General features: G+C 52.5%; 2 protein-coding genes across 9 annotated transcripts in view; one reads left to right on the top strand and one right to left on the bottom strand.

Moving 5' to 3' along the window:
- BPTF (bromodomain PHD finger transcription factor) overlaps positions 1-14,869 on the top strand; it is a 99,999-nt gene extending 85,130 nt beyond the window's left edge. For 5 of the 7 annotated variants that reach the window (XM_073660327.1, XM_073660329.1, XM_073660330.1 and 2 more), the window contains 5 exons: positions 11,449-11,622; positions 12,072-12,264; positions 12,357-12,441; positions 13,787-13,973; positions 14,056-14,869. In XM_073660327.1, coding sequence (XP_073516428.1) covers positions 11,449-11,622; positions 12,072-12,264; positions 12,357-12,441; positions 13,787-13,973; positions 14,056-14,089 — 673 coding nt within the window. In that variant the 3' untranslated portion in view covers positions 14,090-14,869. The remainder of the gene's footprint in view (positions 1-11,448; positions 11,623-12,071; positions 12,265-12,356; positions 12,442-13,786; positions 13,974-14,055) is intronic. The other 2 variants (XM_073660332.1, XM_073660331.1) reach the window with 1 other exon arrangement.
- Positions 14,870-16,285: 1,416 nt separating this feature from the next.
- CUNH17orf58 (chromosome unknown C17orf58 homolog) overlaps positions 16,286-27,612 on the bottom strand; it is a 197,063-nt gene continuing 185,736 nt past the window's right edge. For both annotated transcript variants that reach the window (XM_073660325.1, XM_073660324.1), the window contains exon 5: positions 16,286-17,216. In XM_073660325.1, coding sequence (XP_073516426.1) covers positions 17,026-17,216 — 191 coding nt within the window. In that variant the 3' untranslated portion in view covers positions 16,286-17,025. The remainder of the gene's footprint in view (positions 17,217-27,612) is intronic.

Genomic DNA, 27,612 nt, shown 5'->3' with positions numbered 1-27,612 from the left:
CAGGGCTGGGGGACAGGGTAGATTAGCTGGGGTTTGGGGGGGGATGAGCTGAGATTTCGGGGGTTGGGGGGAGGGTAGATTAGCTGGGGTTTGGGGGGGATGAGCTGAGATTTTGGGGGTTGGATGAGCTGAGATTTCGGGGGTTTGGATGAGCTTGAGATTTCGGGGGTTGGGGGGGTGGATGAGGTGAGATTTCGGGGGTTGGGGGATGGATGAGTTGAAATTTCAGTGGGGGTGGATGAGATGAGATTTCAGGGGTGAGGGTGGATGAGCTGAGATTTTGGGGGTTGAGGGATGGATGAGCTGAGATTTTGCGGGTTGGGTGAATGAGTTGAGATTTTGGGGGTTGGGGGTGGATGAGCTGAGATTTCGGGGGTTGGGGGTGGATGAGCTGAGATTTCGGGGGTTGGATGAGCTGAGATTTTTGGGGTTGGGGGATGGATGAGCTGAGATTTCGGGGGTTGGGGGTTGGATGAGCTGAGATTTCGGGGGTTGGGGGTTGGATGAGCTGAGATGTTGGGGGTTGGATGAGCTGAGATTTCGGGGGTTGGGGGTTGGATGAGCTGAGATTTCGGGGGTTGGGGGGTGGATGAAGTGAGATTTCGGGTATTGGGGGATGGATGAGCTGAGATTTTGTGGATTTGTGGGTGGATGAGCTGAAATTTCGGGGGTTTGGGGGATGGATGAGCTGGGATTTTGTGGATTTGGGGGTGGATGAGCTGAGACTTTGGGGGTAGAAGGATGGATGAGCTGAGATTTCAGGGGTTATGGGGTGGATGAGCGGAGATTTCGGGGGTTGGGGGTGGATAAGCTGAGATTTCGGGGGTTGGATGAGCTGAGATTTTTGGGGTTGGGGGATGGATGAACTGAGATTTCGGGGGTTGGGGGTTGGATGAGCTGAGATTTCGGGGGTTGGGGGTTGGATGAGCTGAGATTTCGGGGGTTGGGGGTTGGATGAGCTGAGATTTCGGGGGTTGGGGGATGGATGAGCTGAGATTTCGGGGGTTGGGGGATGGATGAGCTGAGATTTCGGGGGTTGGGGGATGGATGAGCTGAGATTTCGGGGGTTGGGGGATGGATGAGCTGAGATTTCGGGTTTGGAGGGTGGATGAGCTTAGATTTCGGGGGTTGGGGGGTGGATAAATTGAGATTTCAGGGATTGGGCGATGGATGAGCTGAGATTTCGGGGGTTGGGAGTGGATGAGCTGAGATTTTGGGGGTGGATGAGCTGAGATTTCAGGGGTTGGGGGATGGATGAGCTGAGATTTTGGGGGTGGATGAGCTGAGATTTCAGGGGTGGGGTAGGATGAGCTGAGATTTCGGGGGTTGGGGGGTGGATGAGCTGAGATTTTGGGGGATGGATGACCTGAGATTTTAAGGGGTGCGGGTGGATGAGTTGAAATTTCAGTGGGGGTGGATGAGATGAGATTTTGGGGGTTGATGGATGAGTTGAGATTTCTGGGGCTCGGGGTGGATGATCTGAGATTTCGGGGGTTTGGGGGATGGATGAGCTGAGATTTCGGGGGTTTGGGGGATGGATGAGCTGATATTTCCGGGGCTGGGGGTGGATGAGCTGAGATTTCGGGGGTTGGATGAGCTGAGATGTTAGGGAATGGATGAGCTGAGATTTCAAAATTGGCGGTGGATGAGCTGAGATTTTGGGTGTTGGGGGATGGATGAGCTGAGATTTTGGGAGTTGGGGGGTGGTTGAGCTGAGATTTCGGGGGGGTTGGGGGATGGATGAGCTGAAATTTCGGGGGTTGGGGGTGGATGAGCTGAGATTTTGGGGGTTGGGGGATGGATGAGCTGAGATGTTAGGGAATGGATGAACTGAGATTTCGGGGGGGGGGGTTGGGGGTGGATGAGCTGAGATTTTGGGTGTTGGCTGAATGAGCTGAGATTTCGGGGGTTGGGGGTGGTTGAGCTGAGATTTCGGGGGTTGGGGGATGGATGAGCTGATATTTCGGGGGTTTGGGGGGTGGATGAGCTGAGATGTTAGGGAATGGATGAGCTGAGATTTCAAAATTGGCGGTGGATGAGCTGAGATTTTGGGAGTTGGGGGGTGGTTGAGCTGAGATTTCGGGGGGGTTGGGGGATGGATGAGCTGAAATTTCGGGGGTTGGGGGTGCATGAGCTGAGATTTCGGGGTTGGAGGGTGGATGAGCTTAGATTTCGGGGTTGGAGGGTGGATGAGCTGATATTTCGGGGGTTGGGGGATGGATGAGCTGAGATTTCGGGGGTTGAGGGATGGATGAGCTGAGATTTCGGGGGTTGGGGGATGGATGAGCTGAGATTTCGGGGGTTGGGGGATGGATGAGCTGAGATTTCGGGTTTGGAGGGTGGATGAGCTTAGATTTCGGGGGTTGGGGGGTGGATAAATTGAGATTTCAGGGATTGGGCGATGGATGAGCTGAGATTTCGGGGGTTGGGAGTGGATGAGCTGAGATTTTGGGGGGTGGATGAGCTGAGATTTCAGGGGTTGGGGGATGGATGAGCTGAGATTTTGGGGGTGGATGAGCTGAGATTTCAGGGGTTGGGGGATGGATGAGCTGAGATTTTGGGGGTGGATGAGCTGAGATTTCGGGGGTTGGGGGGTGGATGAGCTGAGATTTTGGGGGATGGATGACCTGAGATTTTAAGGGGTGCGGGTGGATGAGTTGAAATTTCAGTGGGGGTGGATGAGATGAGATTTTGGGGGTTGATGGATGAGTTGAGATTTCTGGGGCTCGGGGTGGATGATCTGAGATTTCGGGGGTTTGGGGGATGGATGAGCTGAGATTTCGGGGGTTTGGGGGATGGATGAGCTGATATTTCCGGGGCTGGGGGTGGATGAGCTGAGATTTCGGGGGTTGGATGAGCTGAGATGTTAGGGAATGGATGAGCTGAGATTTCAAAATTGGCGGTGGATGAGCTGAGATTTTGGGTGTTGGGGGATGGATGAGCTGAGATTTTGGGAGTTGGGGGGTGGTTGAGCTGAGATTTCGGGGGGGTTGGGGGATGGATGAGCTGAAATTTCGGGGGTTGGGGGTGGATGAGCTGAGATTTTGGGGGTTGGGGGATGGATGAGCTGAGATGTTAGGGAATGGATGAACTGAGATTTCGGGGGGGGTTGGGGGTGGATGAGCTGAGATTTTGGGTGTTGGATGAATGAGCTGAGATTTCGGGGGTTGGGGGTGGTTGAGCTGAGATTTCGGGGGTTGGGGGATGGATGAGCTGATATTTCGGGGGTTGGGGGATGGATGAGCTGATATTTCGGGGGTTGGGGGATGGATGAGCTGATATTTCGGGGGTTGGGGGATGGATGAGCTGATATTTCGGGGGTTCGGGGATGGATGAGCTGATATTTCGGGGGTTGGGGGATGGATGAGCTGAGATTTCTGGGGTTGGGGGATGGATGAGCTGAGATTTCTGGGGTTGGGGGTGCATGAGCTGAGATTTCGGGGTTGGAGGGTGGATGAGCTTAGATTTCGGGGGTTGGGGGATGGATGAGCTGATATTTCGGGGGTTGGGGGATGGATGAGCTGATATTTCGGGGGTTGGGGGATGGATGAGCTGATATTTCGGGGGTTGGGGGATGGATGAGCTGAGATTTCTGGGGTTGGGGGTGCATGAGCTGAGATTTCGGGGTTGGAGGGTGGATGAGCTTAGATTTCGGGGGTTGGGGGGTGGATGAACTGAGATTTCAGGGATTGGATGAGCTGAGATTTTGGGGGTGGATGAGCTGAGATTTCAGGGGTTGGGGGATGGATGAGCTGAGATTTTGGGGGTGGATGAGCTGAGATTTCAGGGGTTGGAGGATGGATGAGCTGAGATTTCAGGGGTTGGGGGATGGATGAGCTGAGATTTTGGGGGTGGATGAGCTGAGATTTCAGGGGTTGGGGGATGGATGAGCTGAGATTTTGGGGGTGGATGAGCTGAGATTTCAGGGGTGGGGTTGGATGAGCTGAGATTTCGGGGGTTGGGGGGTGGATGAGCTGAGATTTTGGGGGATGGATGACTTGAGATTTTAGGGGATGCGGGTGGGTGAGTTGAAATTTCAGTGGGGGTGGATGATTTGAGATTTTGGGGGTTGATGGATGAGTTGAGATTTCTGGGGCTCGGGGTGGATGATCTGAGATTTCAGGGGTTGGGGGATGGATGAGGTGAGATTTTGGGTGTTGGGGGATGGATGAGCTGAGATTTTTGGGTGTTGGGGGATGGATGAGCTGAGATTTTGGGAGTTGGGGGGTGGATGAGCTGAGATTTCGGGGGTTGGGGCGTTGATGAGCTGAGATTTCCGGGGTTGGGAGTGGTTGAGCTGAGATTTCGGGGGTTGGTGCGTGGATGAGCTGAAATTTCAAAATTGGGGGTGGATGAGCTGAGATTTTAGGGGTGGATGAGCTAAGATTTCTGAGGTTGGGGGGTGGATGATCTGAGATTTGTGGGGTTGGGGGATGAATGAGCTGAGATTTCTGGGTTTGCGGAATGGATGAGCTGAGATTTTTGGGTGGATGAGCTGAGATTTCTGGGGTTGGGGGGTGGTTGAGCTGAGATTTTGGGAGATGGATGAGCTGAGATTATGGGGGCTGGGGGATGGATGAGCTGAGATTTTGGGGGTGGATGAGCTGAGATGTTGGGGGATGGATGAGCTGAGATTTCGGGGGTTGGGGGTGGATGAGCTGAGATGTTGGGGGATGGATGAACTGAGATTTCAAGGGTGGGGGGTGGATGATTTGAGATTTTGGGTGTTGGGGGATTGGATGAGCTGAGATTTCGGGGGTTGGGGGATGGATGAGCTGAGATATTGGGGGATGGATGAGCTGAGATTTCGAGGGTTGGTGGTGGATGAGCTGAGATTTCGGGGGTTGAATTAACTGAGATTTTGGGTGTTGCGGGATGGATGAGTTGAGATTTCCGGGGCTCGGTGTGGATGATCTGAGATTTCAGGGGTTGGAGGATGGATGAGCTGAGATTTCCAGGGTTGGGAGTGGATGAGCTGAGATTTCGGGGGTTGGGGGGTCGATGAGCTGAGATTTCGGGGGTTGAATTAACTGAGATTTTGGGTGTTGCGGGATGGATGAGTTGAGATTTCCGGGGCTCGGTGTGGATGATCTGAGATTTCAGGGGTTGGAGGATGGATGAGCTGAGATTTCCAGGGTTGGGAGTGGATGAGCTGAGATTTCGGGGGTTGGGGGGTCGATGAGCTGAGATTTCGGGGGTTGGGGGATGGATGAGCTGAGATTTCGGGGGTTGGGGGATGGATGAGCTGAGATTTCGGGGGTTGGGGGATGGATGAGCTGAGATTTCGGGTTTGGAGGGTGGATGAGCTTAGATTTCGGGGGTTGGGGGGTGGATAAATTGAGATTTCAGGGATTGGGCGATGGATGAGCTAAGATTTCGGGGGTTGGGAGTGGATGAGCTGAGATTTTGGGGGTGGATGAGCTGAGATTTCAGGGGTTGGGGGATGGATGAGCTGAGATTTTGGGGGTGGATGAGCTGAGATTTCAGGGGTTGGGGGATGGATGAGCTGAGATTTTGGGGGTGGATGAGCTGAGATTTCGGGGGTTGGGGGATGGATGACCTGAGATTTTAAGGGGTGCGGGTGGATGAGTTGAAATTTCAGTGGGGGTGGATGAGATGAGATTTTGGGGGTTGATGGATGAGTTGAGATTTCTGGGGCTCGGGGTGGATGATCTGAGATTTCGGGGGTTTGGGGGATGGATGAGCTGAGATTTCGGGGGTTTGGGGGATGGATGAGCTGATATTTCCGGGGCTGGGGGGTGGATGAGCTGAGATTTCGGGGGTTGGATGAGCTGAGATGTTAGGGAATGGATGAGCTGAGATTTCAAAATTGGCGGTGGATGAGCTGAGATTTTGGGTGTTGGGGGATGGATGAGCTGAGATTTTGGGAGTTGGGGGGTGGTTGAGCTGAGATTTCGGGGGGGTTGGGGGATGGATGAGCTGAAATTTCGGGGGTTGGGGGTGGATGAGCTGAGATTTTGGGGGTTGGGGGATGGATGAGCTGAGATGTTAGAGAATGGATGAGCTGAGATTTCGGGGGGGGTGGATGAGCTGAGATTTTGGGGGTTGGGGGATGGATGAGCTGATATTTCGGGGGTTGGGGGATGGATGAGCTGATATTTCGGGGGTTGGGGGATGGATGAGCTGATATTTCGGGGGTTGGGGGATGGATGAGCTGAGATTTCGGGGGTTGGGGGATGGATGAGCTGAGATTTCTGGGGTTGGGGGTGCATGAGCTGAGATTTCGGGGTTGGAGGGTGGATGAGCTTAGATTTCGGGGGTTGGGGGATGGATGAGCTGAGATTTTGGGGGTGGATGAGCTGAGATTTCGGGGGTTGGGGGGTGGATGAGCTGAGATTTTGGGGGATGGATGACTTGAGATTTTAGGGGATGCGGGTGGATGAGTTGAAATTTCAGTGGGGGTGGATGATTTGAGATTTTGGGGGTTGATGGATGAGTTGAGATTTCTGGGGCTCGGGGTGGATGAGCTGAGATTTCAGGGGTTGGGGGATGGATGAGCTGAGATTTTGGGTGTTGGGGGATGGATGAGCTGAGATTTTTGGGTGTTGGGGGATGGATGAGCTGAGATTTTGGGAGTTGGGGGGTGGATGAGCTGAGATTTCAGGGGTTGGGGGATGGATGAGCTGAGATTTTGGGGGTTGGGGGATGGATGAGCTGAGATTTCTGGGGTTGGGGTGCATGAGCTGAGATTTCGGGGTTGGAGGGTGGATGAGCTTAGATTTCGGGGGTTGGGGGATGGATGAGCTGAGATTTTGGGGGATGGATGAGCTGAGATTTTGGGGGTGGATGAGCTGAGATTTCGGGGGTTGGGGGGTGGATGAGCTGAGATTTTGGGGGATGGATGAGCTGAGATGTTAGGGAATGGATGAGCTGAGATTTCAAAATTGGCGGTGGATGAGCTGAGATTTTGGGTGTTGGGGGGATGGATGACTTGAGATTTTAGGGGATGCGGGTGGATGAGTTGAAATTTCAGTGGGGGTGGATGATTTGAGATTTTGGGGGTTGATGGATGAGTTGAGATTTCTGGGGCTCGGGGTGGATGATCTGAGATTTCAGGGGTTGGGGGATGGATGAGCTGAGATTTTGGGTGTTGGGGGATGGATGAGCTGAGATTTTTGGGTGTTGGGGGATGGATGAGCTGAGATTTTTGGGTGTTGGGGGATGGATGAGCTGAGATTTTGGGGGGTGGATGAGCTGAGATTTCAGGGGTTGGGGGATGGATGAGCTGAGATTTTGGGTGTTGGGGGATGGATGAGCTGAGATTTTGGGAGTTGGGGGGTGGATGAGCTGAGATTTCGGGGGTTGGGGCATTGATGAGCTGAGATTTCCGGGGTTGGGAGTGGTTGAGCTGAGATTTCGGGGGTTGGTGCGTGGATGAGCTGAAATTTCAAAATTGGGGGTGGATGAGCTGAGATTTTAGGGGTGGATGAGCTAAGATTTCTGAGGTTGGGGGGTGGATGATCTGAGATTTGTGGGGTTGGGGGATGAATGAGCTTAGATTTCTGGGTTTGCGGAATGGATGAGCTGAGATTTTTGGGGTGGATGAGCTGAGATTTCTGGGGTTTGCGGAATGGTTGAGCTGAGATTTTGGGGGATGGATGAGCTGAGATTATGGGGGCTGGGGGATGGAGGTGGATGAGCTGAGATGTTGGGGGATGGATGAGCTGAGATTTCGGGGGTTGGGGGTGGATGAGCTGAGATGTTGGGGGATGGATGAACTGAGATTTCAAGGGTGGGGGGTGGATGATTTGAGATTTTGGGTGTTGGGGGATTGGATGAGCTGAGATTTCGGGGGTTGGATGAGCTGAGATTTCGGGTATTGGGGGATGGATGAGCTGAGATTTCGAGGGTTGGTGGTGGATGAGCTGAGATTTCGGGGGTTGAATTAACTGAGATTTTGGGTGTTGGGGGATGGATGAGTTGAGATTTCCGGGGCTCGGTGTGGATGATCTGAGATTTCAGGGGTTGGAGGATGGATGAGCTGAGATTTCCAGGGTTGGGAGTGGATGAGCTGAGATTTCGGGGGTTGGGGGGTCGATGAGCTGAGATTTCGGGGGTTGGGGCGATGAGCTGAGATTTCCGGGGCTGGGGGTGGATGAGCTGAGATTTCCGGGGCTGGGGGTGGTTGAGCTGAGATTTCGGGGATTCAATGAGCTGAGATTTTGGGTGTTGGCGGATGGATGTGCTGAGATTTTGGGAGTTGAGGGGTGGTTGAGCCGAGATTTCGGGGGTTGGGGAATGGATGAGCTGAGATTTCGGGGGTTGGGGGTGGATGATTTGAGATTTTGGGTGTTGGGGGATTGGATGAGCTGAGATTTCGGGGGTTGGGAGGTGGATGAAGTGAGATTTTGGGTATTGGGGGATGGATGAGCTGAGATGTTGGGGGATGGATGAGCTGAGATTTCTGGGGTTGGGGGTGGATGAGCTGAGATTTCTGGGGGTGGATGAGCTGAGATTTCGGGGGTTGAATTAACTGAGATTTTTGGTGTTGGGGGTTGGATGAGCTTGAGATTTCGGGGGTTGTGGGGGTGGATGAGGTGAGATTTCGGGGGTTGGGGGATGGATGAGCTGAGATTTTGGGGGATGGATGAGTTGAAATTTCAGTGGGAGTGGATGAGATGAGATTTCAGGGGTGAGGGTAGATGAGCTGAGATTTTGGGGGTTGAGGGATGGATGAGCTGAGATTTTGGGGGTTGGGGGTGGATGAGCTGAGATTTCTGGGGTTGGGTGGTTGAGCTGAGATTTCGGAGGTTGGATGAGCTGAGATTTTGGGGGTTGGGGGATGGATGAGCTGAGATTTTGCGGGTTGGGGGGTGAATGAGTTTAGATTTTGGGGGTTGGGGTGGATGAGCTGAGATTTTGGGGGTTGGGAGTGGATGAGCTGAGATTTCTGGGGTTGGGTGGTTGAGGTGAGATTTCGGGGGTTGGATGAGCTGAGATTTTGGGGGTTGGGGGATGGATGAGCTGAGATTTTGGGGGTTGGATGAGCTGAGATTTTGTGGATTTGGGGCTGGATGAGCTGAAATTTCGGGGGTTGGGGGATGGATGAGCTGGGATTTTGTGGATTTGGGGGTGGATGAGCTGAGACTTTGGGGGTAGAAGGATGGATGAGCTGAGATTTCAGGGGGTTATGGGGTGGATGAGTGGAGATTTCAGGGGTTATGGGGTGGATGAGCTGAGATTTCATGCGTTTGGGAGTGGATGAGCTGAAATTTCGGGGGTTGGGGGATGGATGAGCTGAGATTTTGTGGATTTGGGGGTGGATGAGCTGAGATTTTGGGGGTAGAGGGGTGGATGAGCTGAGATTTCAGGGGTTATGGGGTGGATGAGCTGAGATTTCAGGGGTTGGGGAGTGGATGAGCTGAGATTTCGGGGGTTGGTGGGTGAATGAGCTGAGATTTCAGGGGTGGGGGACAGGGTAGATTAGCTGGGTTTGGGGGGGATGAGCTGAGATTTCGGGGGTTGGTGGGTGAATGAGCTGAGATTTCAGGGGTGGGGGACAGGGCAGATTAGCTGGGGTTTGGGGGGGGATGAGCTGAGATTTCGGGGGTTGGGGGGAGGGTAGATTAGCTGGGGTTTGGGGGGGATGAGCTGAGATTTCGGGGGTTGGATGAGCTGAGATTTCGGGGGTTGGGGGGTGGATGAGGTGAGATTTCGGGGGTTGGATGAGCTGAGATTTTGGGGTCTGGGGAGTGGATGAGATGAGATTTCAGGGGTGGGGGTGGATGAGCTGAGATTTTGGGGGTACAGGGATGGATGAGCTGAGATTTTGCGGGTTGGGGGGTGAATGAGTTGAGATTTTGGGGGTTGGGGGTGGATGAGCTGAGATTTTGGGGGTTGGGGGAGGATGAGCTGAGATTTCTGGGGTTGAGGGGTGGTTGAGCTGAGATTTCAGGGGTTGGGGGTGGATGAGCTGAGATTTTGGGGGTTGGGGGGTGAATGAGTTGAGATTTTGGGGGTTGGGGGAGGATGAGCTGAGATTTCGGGGGTTGGATGAGCTGAGATTTCGGGGGTTGGGGGGTGGATGAGGTGAGATTTCGGGGGTTGGATGAGCTGAGATTTTGGGGTCTGGGGAGTGGATGAGATGAGATTTCAGGGGTGGGGGTGGATGAGCTGAGATTTTGGGGGTACAGGGATGGATGAGCTGAGATTTTGCGGGTTGGGGGGTGAATGAGTTGAGATTTTGGGGGTTGGGGGTGGATGAGCTGAGATTTTGGGGGTTGGGGGTGGATGAGCTGAGATTTTGGGGGTTGGGGGAGGATGAGCTGAGATTTCTGGGGTTGAAGGGTGGTTGAGGTGAGATTTCGGGGTTTGGATGAGCTGAGATTATGGGGGTTGGGGGATGGATGAGCTGAGATTTTGGGGGTTGGGGGGTTGGATGAGCTGAGATTTCGGGGGTTGGGGGGTGGATGAGCTGAGATTTCGGGGGTTGGGGGGTGGATGAAGTGAGATTTCGATTATTGGGGGATGGATGAGCTGAGATTTTGGGGGTTGGGGGTGGATGAGGTGAGATTTCGGGGGTTGGATGAGCTGAGATTTTGGGGGATGGATGAGTTGAAATTTCAGTGGGGGTGGATGAGATGAGATTTTGGGGTCTGGTGAGTGGATGAGCTGAGATTTTGGGGGTTGGGGGGTGGTTGAGCTGAGATTTCGGGGGTTGGGGGTGGATGAGCTGAGATTTTGGGGGTTGGGGGGTGAATGAGTTGAGATTTTGGGGGTTGGGGGAGGATGAGCTGAGATTTCTGGGGTTGAGGGGTGGTTGAGCTGAGATTTCGGGGGTTGGGGGTGGATGAGCTGAGATTTCTGGGGTTGAGGGGTGGTTGAGCTGAGATTTTGGGGGTTGGGGGGTGAATGAGTTGAGATTTTGGGGGTTGGGGGTGGATGAGCTGAGATTTTGGGGGTTGGGGGAGGATGAGCTGAGATTTCTGGGGTTGAGGGGTGGTTGAGCTGAGATTTCGGGGGTTGGGGGATGGATGAGCTGAGATTTCGGGGGTTGGGGGAGGATGAGCTGAGATTTCTGGGGTTGAGGGGTGGTTGAGCTGAGATTTTGGGGGTTGGGGGGTGAATGAGTTGAGATTTTGGGGGTTGGGGGTGGATGAGCTGAGATTTCGGGGGTTGGGGGATGGATGAGCTGAGATTTCTGGGGTTGAGGGGTGGATGAGCTGAGATTTCTGGGGTTGGGAGGAGATGAGCTGGGATTTTGGGGGTGGGATCTGCAGGGAATCTCCCCCTCTGCATAGACCCCAGTCATGGTTTCCCATTCATTCCACCTCCTGTTCTCGGCGCAGCCTGTGTCGCCCCGCGGATCGCCCACCTGCTCTCGCTGCTCCTGTGTTGCCCCAAGGATCCACCAAGGAAGCTTTGGGCGTCTTGCGTGTGGCCTTCTCTCTCAGTGACTGTCGGGTGTCTGCTGTGAATTGATTGCAGGTTCTATATTGGCTGTGAGCTTTGTGCTAATTGGTATCACGGACAATGTGTTGGCATCACAGAGACGGAAGCCCAGAAAGTGGATGTATACATCTGTAATGAGTGTAAACGCTCACAAGAGGGCAGCAGTGAGGAGTTGTATTGTATCTGCAGGACGCCCTATGATGATTCACAGTGAGTCGGGGTCTTTCTCTACTAACGAGCGCTCGTTGGATGTTTGCCGCTTCCCATTTCTGTAGTGTCCTCATTAACCTGAGCAGAGCATGCTGCCCCCTGATGGGCGGATTGTCTGGTGCCCCCTGAACATGACTCCTCTGTGCACAATGTGATGCATGTCCTCCGGACTGATAACTGCGAGCAGCGCCTCTCTCTCTGCTTTACACCTGGATACTGATCTGCTGGCGACCCCTGCTGTCTGGTCCTGTGCACTGCAGCGCTGCCCGCACAGGGCTCCTAGACTCTGCAGCTTCTGCTTTTAGGGATGTTTGGTGTCAGCAGCCGTGAGATCGCTCCTGGAGCTCGTCCTGTGTGACGTCTCCGCTCGTCCTGTGCGACGTCTCCGCTCGTCCTGTGCGACGTCTCCGGCCTCCGCTCACCTCCTGCTCTTGTGTTGGACTGTGCAGATTTTACATCGGATGTGATCGCTGCCAGAACTGGTTCCACGGCCGCTGCGTCGGGATCTTACAGAGTGAAGCGGAGTATATAGATGAGTACGTGTGTCCCGAGTGTCAGTCCACCGAGGATGCCATGACGGTGCTGAGCCCACTGACCGACAAGGACTACGAAGGATTGAAGCGAGTGCTCAGGTCATTGCAGGTATGAATGCTTCTACCTCTGGTGTCATACTCCGGAGCTGCGCTCACTGTTGTGCTCTGGGGGTCGTGCGCTGACGCTTCTGTCTACTGCAGGCACATAAGATGGCGTGGCCGTTCCTGGAAGCCGTGGACCCGGAGGACGCTCCGGATTATTATGCGGTGATCAAGGAGCCAATGGGTGAGTGAGATGATGAGGGTTGTGATCCTTGTGTGTGATGACAGTCCTTGCTCTTCCGGGGAAACACTGGGAATAGTGAGGGCCCCGGGGCCAGGATCCCGCTGGGGTCCAAGAGCGGCAGTCACAGTCCAGCACTTCACATCACGGGGTCTCAGCGGGGGAGGGGAGCTGGAAACAGGGAGGAAAATCACCAGGCAGAAGGTTCCCACGCCGCAGCAACAATTACTGACGTCACCATTGGCCTCTTTAAGGGTTTTGTTAACCTCCGGAGCTGCGGTCCTCACTGGTGAGAGAAGCCATTTGGCACCAGCCACTGACGCTCTCACCCTCCACTGAGCATAAATAACGAGGCGGCTGCGGACAAACCTCTCTCCGAGGGTAGAAATCGTGTGCAAGTCTCGTTTGTCTCAGAGATCCGCCGCTGTCTCAGAGATCCGCCGCTGTCTCAGAGATCCGCCGCTGTCTCACCCCCTCTCTTCCGTGTGACTTTACTACTGTCTCACCCGCTCTTCTGTCTTGCTCCGCCGCTGTCTCACCCCCTCACTTCCGACTCGCTTTGCTGCTCTCTCACCCCCTCTCTGCCATCTCACTCCCCCGTCTGTCTCACCCCCGGCTGTCTCACCCCCTCTCTGCCGTCTCGCTCTTCCGCCGCCGTCTCTCTCTTCCGCCGCCGTCTCGCCCCCTCTCTGCCGTCTTTCTCTTCCGCCGCCGTCTCGCCCCCTCTCTGCCGTCTTTCTCTTCCGCCGCCGTCTCGCCCCCTCTCTGCCGTCTTTCTCTTCCGCCGCCGTCTCGCCCCCTCTCTGCCGTCTCGCTCTTCCGCCGCCGTCTCGCCCCCTCTCTGCCGTCTCGCTCTTCCGCCGCCGTCTCGCCCCCTCTCTGCCGTCTCGCTCTTCCGCCGCCGTCTCGCCCCCTCTCTGCCGTCTCGCTCTTCCGCCGCCGTCTCGCCCCCTCTCTGCCGTCTCGCTCTTCCGCCGCCGTCTCGCCCCCTCTCTGCCGTCTCGCTCTTCCGCCGCCGTCTCGCCCCCTCTCTGCCGTCTCTCTCTTCCGCCGCCGTCTCGCCCCCTCTCTGCCGTCTTTCTCTTCCGCCGCCGTCTCGCCCCCTCTCTGCCGTCTTTCTCTTCCGCCGCCGTCTCGCCCCCTCTCTGCCGTCTTTCTCTTCCGCCGCCGTCTCGCCCCCTCTCTGTCGTCTTTCTCTTCCGCCGCCGTCTCGCCCCCTCTCTGCCGTCTTTCTCTTCCGCCGCCGTCTCGCCCCCTCTCTGCCGTCTCGCTCTTCCGCCGCCGTCTCACCCCCTCTCTGCCGTCTCGCTCTTCCGCCGCCGTCTCACCCCCTCTCTCTGTCTCGCAGACCTGGCCACCATGGAGGACAGAATCCGCAGCCGATACTACAAGAAGGTGACGGAGTTCGTGGCCGACATGACCAAAATATTTGACAACTGCCGCTACTACAACCCCAGCGAGTCCACCTTCTGCCAGAGCGCCGAGGTCCTCGAGTCCTTCTTCGTACAGAAGCTAAAGGCTTTCAAGGCGAGCAGGTGAGTGTTGGCCGGACCCCCCCGTCCCCCCCACATTACAGTGACCGTATCTGGGGTGTGACCCGTCTTCTGTACCGCGCAGGTCCCATAACAACAAGCTGCAGACCGCCTCCTAAGATCGCGGCCGCAGGAAGACGCAAAGGCGGAGGAGGATTAATTTGTCCAAAGGACAAAGGCGACAGAAGAAGCGGAGAAATGGCGAGCGGACGGAGGAGCCTGGGGGGGGCGTCCTCACCGGAGGGTGGGCAATCTGCTGGGATTGGGGCGGAGGACCTGGAGTTCCCCGCGATGGAGCAGCGCTCGCTCCGTGATCAACGTCGCATGTTCTTCAGTGAAGAAGCGGTTTAGCGTTCAAAGACTCTTTGACGTATTTATTTATTGCTCAGAGACCTTTTTTTTATTCCTGCTCATTTGTCGACTTAATTATTTTTTCTTACGAAAACGAAAAAAAAAATAAATAAATAAAAAATTTCTAAAACGAAAAATTATAAAAAAAAAAAAAACAAAAAAAAAAAAACCCCTCCCAGCGTCTGCGGACGGACGAAGTTTGAGCCGACAAGTAAAATTCCTGTAATTAAATGGAAAGAAAAGGCAAAAATACCCAAAATCTGAAAAAAAAAGTCGTTTCTTTCTATGAAAGGAGAGGCTCCCGGACGTGTGACCGCAGCGCCCGGACGCTCAGCAGCGCCGCCACGTGGACTGTTAAGGCTGGTGACTGTTGCAGGGGGGGGAGGGGCGGGGGTCCCCCTCCCCCCACTCTGGAATATTCACTTTCGGGATTCTTTGTACATTGTTTGTCAATCTGAATTTTTGATTTCTTTTTCTATGTAAAATTAAAAGTCCTGGATGTAAATGACACAATAAACGGGGGGGACGCCATGTCTCCTGCGACCATCGCCCGCGTTGTCTGTGCTGGGGAAGAGTGACCGTCACAGCCTGGTGCCGCCAAACACTCGGCGTGGATTCTAACCCCCACTCAGAAATCTCCCCTATTAGAAAAGTCCCCCCCCCCGATGATTACTAGAGGCACAGGAGCAATCAGTGCTGAACAGGCTGGATTCCTCTATTCTCCTCCCTCCGGTCCCCCTCTGTCGTCCCCGGTCCCCTTTCCTCCGTTCTCCCCTCTGTCGTCCCCGGTCGCCTTTTCTCCGGGCTCCCCTCTGTCGTCCCCGGTCCCCTTTCCAATGGGCTCCCTTCTGTCGTCCCCGGTCCCCTTTCCTCCGGGCTCCCTTCTGTCGTCCCCGGTCCCCTTTCCAATGGGCTCCCTTCTGTCGTCCCCGGTCCCCTTTCCTCCGGGCTCCCTTCTGTCGTCCCCGGTCCCCTTTCCAATGGGCTCCCTTCTGTCGTCCCTGGTCCCCTTTCCTCCGGGCTCCCCTCTGTCGTCCCCGGTCCCCTTTCCTCCGGGCTCCCCTCTGTCGTCCCCGGTCCCCTTTCCTCCGGGCTCCCCTCTGTCGTCCCCGGTCCCCTTTCCTCCGGGCTCCCCTCTGTCGTCCCCGGTCCCCTTTCCTCCGGGCTCCCTTCTGTCGTCCCCGGTCCCCTTTCCTCCGGGCTCCCTTCTGTCGTCCCCGGTCCCCTTTCCTCCGGGCTCCCTTCTGTCGTCCCCGGTCCCCTTTCCTCCGGGCTCCCTTCTGTCGTCCCCGGTCCCCTTTACTCCGGGCTCCCTTCTGTCGTCCCCGGTCCCCTTTCCTCCGGGCTCCCCTCTGTCGTCCCCGGTCCCCTTTCCTCCGGGCTCCCCTCTGTCGTCCCCGGTCCCCTTTCCTCCGGGCTCCCCTCTGTCGTCCCCGGTCCCCTTTCCTCCGGGCTCCCCTCTGTCGTCCCCGGTCCCCTTTCCTCCGGGCTCCCTTCTGTCTTCCCCGGTCCCCTTTCCAATGGGCTCCCTTCTGTCGTCCCCGGTCGCCTTTTCTCCGGGCTCCCCTCTGTCGTCCCCGGTCCCCTTTCCTCCGGGCTCCCCTCTGTCGTCCCCGGTCCCCTTTCCTCCGGGCTCCCCTCTGTCGTCCCCGGTCCCCTTTCCTCCGGGCTCCCCTCTGTCGTCCCCGGTCCCTTTTCCTCCGGGCTCCCCTCTGTCGTCCCCGGTCCCCTTTCCTCCGGGCTCCCTTCTGTCGTCCCCGGTCCCCTTTCCTCCGGGCTCCCTTCTGTCGTCCCCTTTCCTCCGGGCTCCCTTCTGTCGTCCCCTTTCCTCCGGGCTCCCTTCTGTCGTCCCCGGTCCCCTTTCCTCCGGGCTCCCTTCTGTCGTCCCCGGTCCCCTTTCCTCCGGGCTCCCTTCTGTCGTCCCCGGTCCCCTTTCCTCCGGGCTCCCCTCTGTCGTCCCCGGTCCCCTTTCCTCCGGGCTCCCCTCTGTCGTCCCCGGTCCCCTTTCCTCCGGGCCTCACCCAATGTCGCCCCGGTCCCCTTTCCCGCCGGCCTCGCCCTAGTCGTCGTTTTCCTCACTCTACAACCTGCTGTATTGAGACTGTGTCTGAGTATCGGTGATACCAGTAGATGGCGCCGGCAGGCTGTCGGAGCCTGAATACACAGTATGAGGCAGCGGCAGAACGTTTATTTGTTAATGATCAGAACTTGTGGGGGCATTGAGGTCCATCATACTGTATGTGGAGGGGGCCTGTGGGAGCAGCAGTGATGATACCTCCATTATTCTTGGTAGGGGTCTCCATTATTCGGGGGGGGGGGGGGGGTGTTATATTATGTCATATCATATATGGTTATAACTTCATATATCTCAGTGAGTGGTGTGGACTCTCTGCGCCCGGTGTGGATACATGTAACAATCATCGCCATGGTGACCGGTATGGGCAGTAGACACCGGATCTGATTCTGCTCAGCAGTCAGTGATACAATAATAACGGGCAGAGTGCGGATCAGCCTCACCACAGTCGGGGGTCTCATGTGGCCCCTCAGGAAAGTATCTTCAACATTCTGGTTTATATGACCTATCCGCTCCAGACCTCATCTGCTGGAGTAGGGTCCGGGACCCCCATACCTGTCCCTTCATGTCACACATGTGGAGAGTCGTGGACACTGCGGCCTGGACCCTGGCTCGTTCTGGGGTCTCCGATTAGGTGCATCTGGAGAGCGCGGCCCGCAGCCCCCGGCCGTCCGTCCTCCGGTTGAATCTCCTGATGAAGCTGCTGCCGCTCATCACCAGCCCGTCTCCAGCGCGCAACCGGCCGCCGACAGCCCGCAGCACGACCGGCGGCAAGTGCGTCCCCCGGAGGTAGATCTGCCCCATAATAATGTACCGGCCCCCTACAGCGAAAGACGAGACGGCGACTGAGTATCTAATCCTACCATGTATCTCGTCCTCTACTGTGTGATACTGACTGCTGAGCCGTGTATCTAATCCTCTCCTGTGTGATACTGACTGCTGAGCTGTGTATCTAATCCTATCCTGTGTGATACTGTCTGCTGAGCCGTGTATCTAATCCTATCCTGTGTGATACTCTCTGCTGAGCCGTGTATCTAATCCTCTCCTGTGTGATACTGACTGCTGAGCCGTGTATCTAATCCTCTCCTGTGTGATACTGTCTGCTGAGCCGTGTATCTAATCCTATCCTGTGTGATATTGTCTGCTGAGCCGTGTATCTAATCCTATCCTGTGTGATACTTTTTGCTGAGCCGTGTATCTAATCCTATCCTGTGTGATACTGTCTGCTGAGCCGTGTATCTAATCCTGTCCTGTGTGATACTGTCTGCTGAGCCGTGTATCTAATCCTATCCTGTGTGATACTTTCTGCTGAGCCATGTATCTAATCCTCTCCTGTGTGATAATGTCTGCTGAGCCGTGTATCTAATCCTCTCCTGTGTGATACTGTCTGCTGAGCCGTGTATCTAATCCTATCCTGTGTGATACTGTCTGCTGCGCCGTGTATCTAATCCTATCCTGTGTGATACTGACTGCTGAGCTGTGTATCTAATCCTATCCTGTGTGATACTGTCTGCTAAGCTGTGTATCTAATCCTATCCTCTGTGATACTGTCTGCTGAGCCGTGTATCTAATCCTATCCTGTGTGATACTGTCTGCTAAGCTGTGTATCTAATCCTATCCTCTGTGATACTGACTGCTGAGCCGTGTATCTAATCCTCTCCTGTGTGATACTGTCTGCTGAGCCGTGTATCTAATCCTATCCTGTGTGATACTGTCTGCTGAGCCGTGTATCTAATCCTCTCCTGTGTGATACTGTCTGCTGAGCCGTGTATCTAATCCTATCCTGTGTGATACTGACTGCTGAGCCGTGTATCTAATCCTCTCCTGTGTGATACTGACTGCTGAGCCGTGTATCTAATCCTCTCCTGTGTGATACTTTCTGCTGAGCCGTGTATCTAATCCTATCCTGTGTGATACTGACTGCTGAGCCGTGTATCTAATCCAATCCTGTGTGATACTGTCTGCTGAGCCGTGTATCTAATCCTATCCTGTGATACTGTCTGCTGAGCCGTGTATCTCATCCCCTCCTGTGTGATACTTTCTGCTGAGCCGTGTATCTAATCCTATCCTGTGTGATACTGACTGCTGAGCCGTGTATCTAATCCTATCCTGTGTGATACTGACTGCTGAGCCGTGTATCTAATCCTATCCTGTGTGATACTGTCTGCTGAGCCGTGTATCTAATCCTCTCCTGTGTGATACTGTCTGCTGAGCCGTGTATCTAATCCTATCCTGTGTGATACTGACTGCTGAGCCGTGTATCTAATCCTCTCCTGTGTGATACTGTCTGCTGAGCCGTGTATCTAATCCTCTCCTGTGTGATACTGTCTGCTGAGCCGTGTATCTAATCCTATCCTGTGTGATACTGTCAGCTGAGCCGTGTATCTAATCCTATCCTGTGTGATACTGTCTGCTGAGCCGTGTATCTAATCCTCTCCTGTGTGATACTGTCTGCTGAGCCGTGTATCTAATCCTATCCTGCGTGATACTGTCTGCTGAGCTGTGTATCTAATCCTCTCCTGCGTGATACTGACTGCTGAGCCGTGTATCTAATCCTATCCTGTGTGATACTGACTGCTGAGCTGTGTATCTAATCCTCTCCTGTGTGATACTGTCTGCTGAGCCGTGTATCTAATCCTCTCCTGTGTGATACTGTCTGCAGAGCCGTGTATCTAATCCTATCCTGTGTGATACTGTCTGCTGAGCCGTGTATCTTATCCTCTCCTGTGTGATACTGACTGCAGAGCCGTGTATCTAATCCTATCCTGTGTGATACTGTCTGCTGAGCCGTGTATCTAATCCTCTCCTGTGTGATACTGTCTCCTGAGCCGTGTATCTAATCCTACCCTGTGTGATACTGTCTGCTGAGCCGTGTATCTAATCCTATCCTGTGTGATACTGTCTGCTGAGCCGTGTATCTAATCCTATCCTGTGTGATACTGTCTGCTGAGCTGTGTATCTAATCCTCTCCTGTGTGATACTGTCTGCTGAGCCGTGTATCTAATCCTATCCTGTGTGATACTGTCCGTTGAGCCGTGTATCTAATCCCCTCCTGTGTGATACTGTCTGCTGAGCCGTGTATCTAATCCTCTCCTGTGTGATACTGACTGCTGAGCCGTGTATCTAATCCTATCCTGTGTGATACTGTCTGCTGAGTCGTGTATCTAATCCTCTCCTGTGTGATACTGTCTGCTGAGCCGTGTATCTAATCCTATCCTGTGTGATACTGTCTGCTGAGCCGTGTATCTAATCCTCTCCTGTGTGATACTGTCTGCTGAGCCGTGTATCTAATCCTATCCTGTGTGATACTGTCTGCCGAGCCGTGTATCTAATCCTATCCTGTGTGATACTGTCTGCCGAGCCGTGTATCTAATCCTCTCCTGTGTGATACTGACTGCTGAGCCGTGTATCTAATCCTCTCCTGTGTGATACTTTCTGCTGAGCCGTGTATCTAATCCTATCCTGTGTGATACTGACTGCTGAGCCGTGTATCTAATCCAATCCTGTGTGATACTGTCTGCTGAGCCGTGTATCTAATCCTATCCTGTGTGATACTGTCTGCTGAGCCGTGTATCTCATCCCCTCCTGTGTGATACTTTCTGCTGAGCCGTGTATCTAATCCTATCCTGTGTGATACTGACTGCTGAGCCGTGTATCTAATCCTATCCTGTGTGATACTGACTGCTGAGCCGTGTATCTAATCCTATCCTGTGTGATACTGTCTGCTGAGCCGTGTATCTAATCCTCTCCTGTGTGATACTGTCTGCTGAGCCGTGTATCTAATCCTATCCTGTGTGATACTGACTGCTGAGCCGTGTATCTAATCCTCTCCTGTGTGATACTGTCTGCTGAGCCGTGTATCTAATCCTCTCCTGTGTGATACTGTCTGCTGAGCCGTGTATCTAATCCTATCCTGTGTGATACTGTCAGCTGAGCCGTGTATCTAATCCTATCCTGTGTGATACTGTCTGCTGAGCCGTGTATCTAATCCTCTCCTGTGTGATACTGTCTGCTGAGCCGTGAATCTAATCCTATCCTGCGTGATACTGTCTGCTGAGCTGTGTATCTAATCCTCTCCTGCGTGATACTGACTGCTGAGCCGTGTATCTAATCCTATCCTGTGTGATACTGACTGCTGAGCTGTGTATCTAATCCTCTCCTGTGTGATACTGTCTGCTGAGCCGTGTATCTAATCCTCTCCTGTGTGATACTGTCTGCAGAGCCGTGTATCTAATCCTATCCTGTGTGATACTGTCTGCTGAGCCGTGTATCTTATCCTCTCCTGTGTGATACTGACTGCAGAGCCGTGTATCTAATCCTATCCTGTGTGATACTGTCTGCTGAGCCGTGTATCTAATCCTCTCCTGTGTGATACTGTCTCCTGAGCCGTGTATCTAATCCTACCCTGTGTGATACTGTCTGCTGAGCCGTGTATCTAATCCTCTCCTGTGTGATACTGTCTGCTGAGCCGTGTATCTAATCCTATCCTGTGTGATACTGACTGCTGAGCTGTGTATCTAATCCTCTCCTGTGTGATACTGTCTGCTGAGCCGTGTATCTAATCCTCTCCTGTGTGATACTGTCTGCAGAGCCGTGTATCTAATCCTATCCTGTGTGATACTGTCTGCTGAGCCGTGTATCTTATCCTCTCCTGTGTGATACTGACTGCAGAGCCGTGTATCTAATCCTATCCTGTGTGATACTGTCTGCTGAGCCGTGTATCTAATCCTCTCCTGTGTGATACTGTCTCCTGAGCCGTGTATCTAATCCTACCCTGTGTGATACTGTCTGCTGAGCCGTGTATCTAATCCTATCCTGTGTGATACTGTCTGCTGAGCCGTGTATCTAATCCTATCCTGTGTGATACTGTCTGCTGAGCTGTGTATCTAATCCTCTCCTGTGTGATACTGTCTGCTGAGCCGTGTATCTAATCCTATCCTGTGTGATACTGTCTGCTGAGCCGTGTATCTAATCCCCTCCTGTGTGATACTGTCTGCTGAGCCGTGTATCTAATCCTCTCCTGTGTGATACTGACTGCTGAGCCGTGTATCTAATCCTATCCTGTGTGATACTGTCTGCTGAGTCGTGTATCTAATCCTCTCCTGTGTGATACTGTCTGCTGAGCCGTGTATCTAATCCTATCCTGTGTGATACTGTCTGCTGAGCCGTGTATCTAATCCTCTCCTGTGTGATACTGTCTGCTGAGCCGTGTATCTAATCCTATCCTGTGTGATACTGTCTGCCGAGCCGTGTATCTAATCCTATCCTGTGTGATACTGTCTGCCGAGCCGTGTATCTAATCCTCTCCTGTGTGATACTGACTGCTGAGCCGTGTATCTAATCCTCTCCTGTGTGATACTGTCTGCTGAGCCGTGTATCTAATCCTATCCTGTGTGATACTGTCTGCTGAGCAGTGTATCTAATCCTATCCTGTGTGATACTGTCTGCTGAGCCGTGTATCTAATCCTCTCCTGTGTGATACTGTCTGCTGAGCCGTGTATCTAATCCTATCCTGTGTGATACTGTCTGCTGAGCAGTGTATCTAATCCTATCCTGTGTGATACTGTCTGCTGAGCCGTGTATCTAATCCTCTCCTGTGTGATACTGTCTGCTAAGCCGTGTATCTAATCCTATCCTGTGTGATACTGACTGCTGAGCCGTGTATCTAATCCTCTCCTGTGTGATACTGTCTGCTGAGCCGTGTATCTAATCCTCTCCTGTGTGATACTGTCTGCTGAGCCGTGTATCTAATCCTCTCCTGTGTGATACTGTCTGCTAAGCCGTGTATCTAATCCTATCCTGTGTGATACTGACTGCTGAGCCGTGTATCTAATCCTCTCCTGTGTGATACTGTCTGCTGAGCCGTGTATCTAATCCTCTCCTGTGTGATACTGTCTGCTGAGCCGTGTATCTAATCCTCTCCTGTGTGATACTGTCTGCTGAGCCGTGTATCTAATCCTATCCTGTGTGATACTGTCTGCTGAGCCGTGTATCTAATCCTCTCCTGTGTGATACTGTCTGCTGAGCCGTGTATCTAATCCTCTCCTGTGTGATACTGTCTGCTGAGCCGTGTATCTAATCCTCTCCTGTGTGATACTTTCTGCTGAGCCGTGTATCTAATCCTATCCTGTGTGATACTGTCTGCTGAGCCGTGTATCTAATCCTCTCCTGTGTGATATTGTCTGCTGAGCCGTGTATCTAATCCTCTCCTGTGTGATACTTTTTGCTGAGCCGTGTATCTAATCCTATCCTGTGTGATACTGTCTGCTGAGCCGTGTATCTAATCCTGTCCTGTGTGATACTGTCTGCTGAGCCGTGTATCTAATCCTATCCTGTGTGATACTTTCTGCTGAGCCATGTATCTAATCCTCTCCTGTGTGATAATGTCTGCTGAGCCGTGTATCTAATCCTCTCCTGTGTGATACTGACTGCTGAGCCATGTATCTAATCCTATCCTGTGTGATACTGACTGCTGAGCCGTGTATCTAATCCTCTCCTGTGTGATACTGTCTGCTGAGCCGTGTATCTAATCCTATCCTGTGTGATACTGTCTGCTGCGCCGTGTATCTAATCCTATCCTGTGTGATACTGACTGCTGAGCTGTGTATCTAATCCTATCCTGTGTGATACTGTCTGCTAAGCTGTGTATCTAATCCTATCCTCTGTGATACTGTCTGCTGAGCCGTGTATCTAATCCTATCCTGTGTGATACTGTCTGCTAAGCTGTGTATCTAATCCTATCCTCTGTGATACTGACTGCTGAGCCGTGTATCTAATCCTCTCCTGTGTGATACTGTCTGCTGAGCCGTGTATCTAATCCTATCCTGTGTGATACTGTCTGCTGAGCCGTGTATCTAATCCTCTCCTGTGTGATACTGTCTGCTGAGCCGTGTATCTAATCCTCTCCTGTGTGATACTGACTGCTGAGCCGTGTATCTAATCCTCTCCTGTGTGATACTTTCTGCTGAGCCGTGTATCTAATCCTATCCTGTGTGATACTGACTGCTGAGCCGTGTATCTAATCCAATCCTGTGTGATACTGTCTGCTGAGCCGTGTATCTAATCCTATCCTGTGTGATACTGTCTGCTGAGCCGTGTATCTAATCCTATCCTGTGTGATACTGTCTGCTGAGCCGTGTATCTCATCCCCTCCTGTGTGATACTTTCTGCTGAGCCGTGTATCTAATCCTATCCTGTGTGATACTGTCTGCTGAGCCGTGTATCTAATCCTATCCTGTGTGATACTGACTGCTGAGCCGTGTATCTAATCCTATCCTGTGTGATACTGTCTGCTGAGCCGTGTATCTCATCCCCTCCTGTGTGATACTTTCTGCTGAGCCGTGTATCTAATCCTATCCTGTGTGATACTGTCTGCTGAGCCCTGTATCTAATCCTATCCTGTGTGATACTGACTGCTGAGCCGTGTATCTAATCCTATCCTGTGTGATACTGTCTGCTGAGCCGTGTATCTAATCCTATCCTGTGTGATACTGACTGCTGAGCCGTGTATCTAATCCTATCCTGTGTGATACTGACTGCTGAGCCGTGTATCTAATCCTATACTGTGTGATACTGTCTGCTGAGCCGTGTATCTAATCCTATACGGTGTGATGCTGTCTGCTGAGCCGTGTATCTAATCCTCTCCTGTGTGATACTGTCTGCTGAGCCGTGTATCTAATCCTATCCTGTGTGATACTGACTGCTGAGCCGTGTATCTAATCCTCTCCTGTGTGATACTGTCTGCTGAGCCGTGTATCTAATCCTCTCCTGTGTGATACTGTCTGCTGAGCTGTGTATCTAATCCTATCCTGTGTGATACTGTCTGCTGAGCCGTGTATCTAATCCTATCCTGTGTGATACTGTCTGCTGAGCCGTGTATCTAATCCTCTCCTGTGTGATACTGTCTGCTGAGCCGTGTATCTAATCCTATCCTGTGTGATACTGTCTGCTGAGCTGTGTATCTAATCCTCTCCTGTGTGATACTGTCTGCTGAGCCGTGTATCTAATCCTCTCCTGTGTGATACTGTCTGCAGAGCCGTGTATCTAATCCTATCCTGTGTGATACTGTCTGCTGAGCCGTGTATCTTATCCTCTCCTGTGTGATACTGTCTGCAGAGCCGTGTATCTAATCCTATCCTGTGTGATACTGTCTGCTGAGCCGTGTATCTAATCCTCTCCTGTGTGATACTGTCTCCTGAGCCGTGTATCTAATCCTACCCTGTGTGATACTGTCTGCTGAGCCGTGTATCTAATCCTATCCTGTGTGATACTGTCTGCTGAGCCGTGTATCTAATCCTATCCTGTGTGATACTGTCCGTTGAGCCGTGTATCTAATCCCCTCCTGTGTGATACTGTCTGCTGAGCCGTGTATCTAATCCTCTCCTGTGTGATACTGACTGCTGAGCCGTGTATCTAATCCTATCCTGTGTGATACTGTCTGCCGAGCCGTGTATCTAATCCTCTCCTGTGTGATACTGACTGCTGAGCCGTGTATCTAATCCTCTCCTGTGTGATACTGTCTGCTGAGCCGTGTATCTAATCCTATCCTGTGTGATACTGTCTGCTGAGCAGTGTATCTAATCCTATCCTGTGTGATACTGTCTGCTGAGCCGTGTATCTAATCCTCTCCTGTGTGATACTGTCTGCTGAGCCGTGTATCTAATCCTATCCTGTGTGATACTGTCTGCTGAGCAGTGTATCTAATCCTATCCTGTGTGATACTGTCTGCTGAGCCGTGTATCTAATCCTATCCTGTGTGATACTGTCTGCTGAGCCATGTATCTAATCCTCTCCTGTGTGATACTGACTGCTGAGCAGTGTATCTAATCCTATCCTGTGTGATACTGTCTGCTGAGCCGTGTATCTAATCCTCTCCTGTGTGATACTGTCTGCTAAGCCGTGTATCTAATCCTATCCTGTGTGATACTGACTGCTGAGCCGTGTATCTAATCCTCTCCTGTGTGATACTGTCTGCTGAGCCGTGTATCTAATCCTCTCCTGTGTGATACTGTCTGCTGAGCCGTGTATCTAATCCTCTCCTGTGTGATACTGTCTGCTAAGCCGTGTATCTAATCCTATCCTGTGTGATACTGACTGCTGAGCCGTGTATCTAATCCTCTCCTGTGTGATACTGTCTGCTGAGCCGTGTATCTAATCCTCTCCTGTGTGATACTGTCTGCTGAGCCGTGTATCTAATCCTCTCCTGTGTGATACTGTCTGCTGAGCCATGTATCTAATCCTATCCTGTGTGATACTGTCTGCTGAGCCGTGTATCTAATCCTCTCCTGTGTGATACTGTCTGCTGAGCCGTGTATCTAATCCTCTCCTGTGTGATACTGTCTGCTGAGCCGTGTATCTAATCCTCTCCTGTGTGATACTTTCTGCTGAGCCGTGTATCTAATCCTATCCTGTGTGATACTGTCTGCTGAGCCGTGTATCTAATCCTCTCCTGTGTGATATTGTCTGCTGAGCCGTGTATCTAATCCTCTCCTGTGTGATACTTTTTGCTGAGCCGTGTATCTAATCCTATCCTGTGTGATACTGTCTGCTGAGCCGTGTATCTAATCCTGTCCTGTGTGATACTGTCTGCTGAGCCGTGTATCTAATCCTATCCTGTGTGATACTTTCTGCTGAGCCATGTATCTAATCCTCTCCTGTGTGATAATGTCTGCTGAGCCGTGTATCTAATCCTCTCCTGTGTGATACTGACTGCTGAGCCATGTATCTAATCCTATCCTGTGTGATACTGACTGCTGAGCCGTGTATCTAATCCTCTCCTGTGTGATACTGTCTGCTGAGCCGTGTATCTAATCCTATCCTGTGTGATACTGTCTGCTGCGCCGTGTATCTAATCCTATCCTGTGTGATACTGACTGCTGAGCTGTGTATCTAATCCTATCCTGTGTGATACTGTCTGCTAAGCTGTGTATCTAATCCTATCCTCTGTGATACTGTCTGCTGAGCCGTGTATCTAATCCTATCCTGTGTGATACTGTCTGCTAAGCTGTGTATCTAATCCTATCCTCTGTGATACTGACTGCTGAGCCGTGTATCTAATCCTCTCCTGTGTGATACTGTCTGCTGAGCCGTGTATCTAATCCTATCCTGTGTGATACTGTCTGCTGAGCCGTGTATCTAATCCTCTCCTGTGTGATACTGTCTGCTGAGCCGTGTATCTAATCCTCTCCTGTGTGATACTGACTGCTGAGCCGTGTATCTAATCCTCTCCTGTGTGATACTTTCTGCTGAGCCGTGTATCTAATCCTATCCTGTGTGATACTGACTGCTGAGCCGTGTATCTAATCCAATCCTGTGTGATACTGTCTGCTGAGCCGTGTATCTAATCCTATCCTGTGTGATACTGTCTGCTGAGCCGTGTATCTAATCCTATCCTGTGTGATACTGTCTGCTGAGCCGTGTATCTCATCCCCTCCTGTGTGATACTTTCTGCTGAGCCGTGTATCTAATCCTATCCTGTGTGATACTGTCTGCTGAGCCGTGTATCTAATCCTATCCTGTGTGATACTGACTGCTGAGCCGTGTATCTAATCCTATCCTGTGTGATACTGACTGCTGAGCCGTGTATCTAATCCTATCCTGTGTGATACTGTCTGCTGAGCCGTGTATCTAATCCTATCCTGTGTGATACTGACTGCTGAGCCGTGTATCTAATCCTATCCTGTGTGATACTGACTGCTGAGCCGTGTATCTAATCCTATACTGTGTGATACTGTCTGCTGAGCCGTGTATCTAATCCTATACGGTGTGATGCTGTCTGCTGAGCCGTGTATCTAATCCTCTCCTGTGTGATACTGTCTGCTGAGCCGTGTATCTAATCCTATCCTGTGTGATACTGACTGCTGAGCCGTGTATCTAATCCTCTCCTGTGTGATACTGTCTGCTGAGCCGTGTATCTAATCCTCTCCTGTGTGATACTGTCTGCTGAGCTGTGTATCTAATCCTATCCTGTGTGATACTGTCTGCTGAGCCGTGTATCTAATCCTATCCTGTGTGATACTGTCTGCTGAGCCGTGTATCTAATCCTCTCCTGTGTGATACTGTCTGCTGAGCCGTGTATCTAATCCTATCCTGTGTGATACTGTCTGCTGAGCTGTGTATCTAATCCTCTCCTGTGTGATACTGTCTGCTGAGCCGTGTATCTAATCCTCTCCTGTGTGATACTGTCTGCAGAGCCGTGTATCTAATCCTATCCTGTGT

The sequence above is a fragment of the Phyllobates terribilis genome, unplaced genomic scaffold, assembly GCF_046119375.1.
Source record: "Phyllobates terribilis strain yellow unplaced genomic scaffold, ASM4611937v1 Scaffold_25__1_contigs__length_18738178, whole genome shotgun sequence".
Taxonomy (NCBI): domain Eukaryota; kingdom Metazoa; phylum Chordata; class Amphibia; order Anura; family Dendrobatidae; genus Phyllobates; species Phyllobates terribilis.
This window is presented reverse-complemented; position numbering and strand designations above follow the sequence as displayed.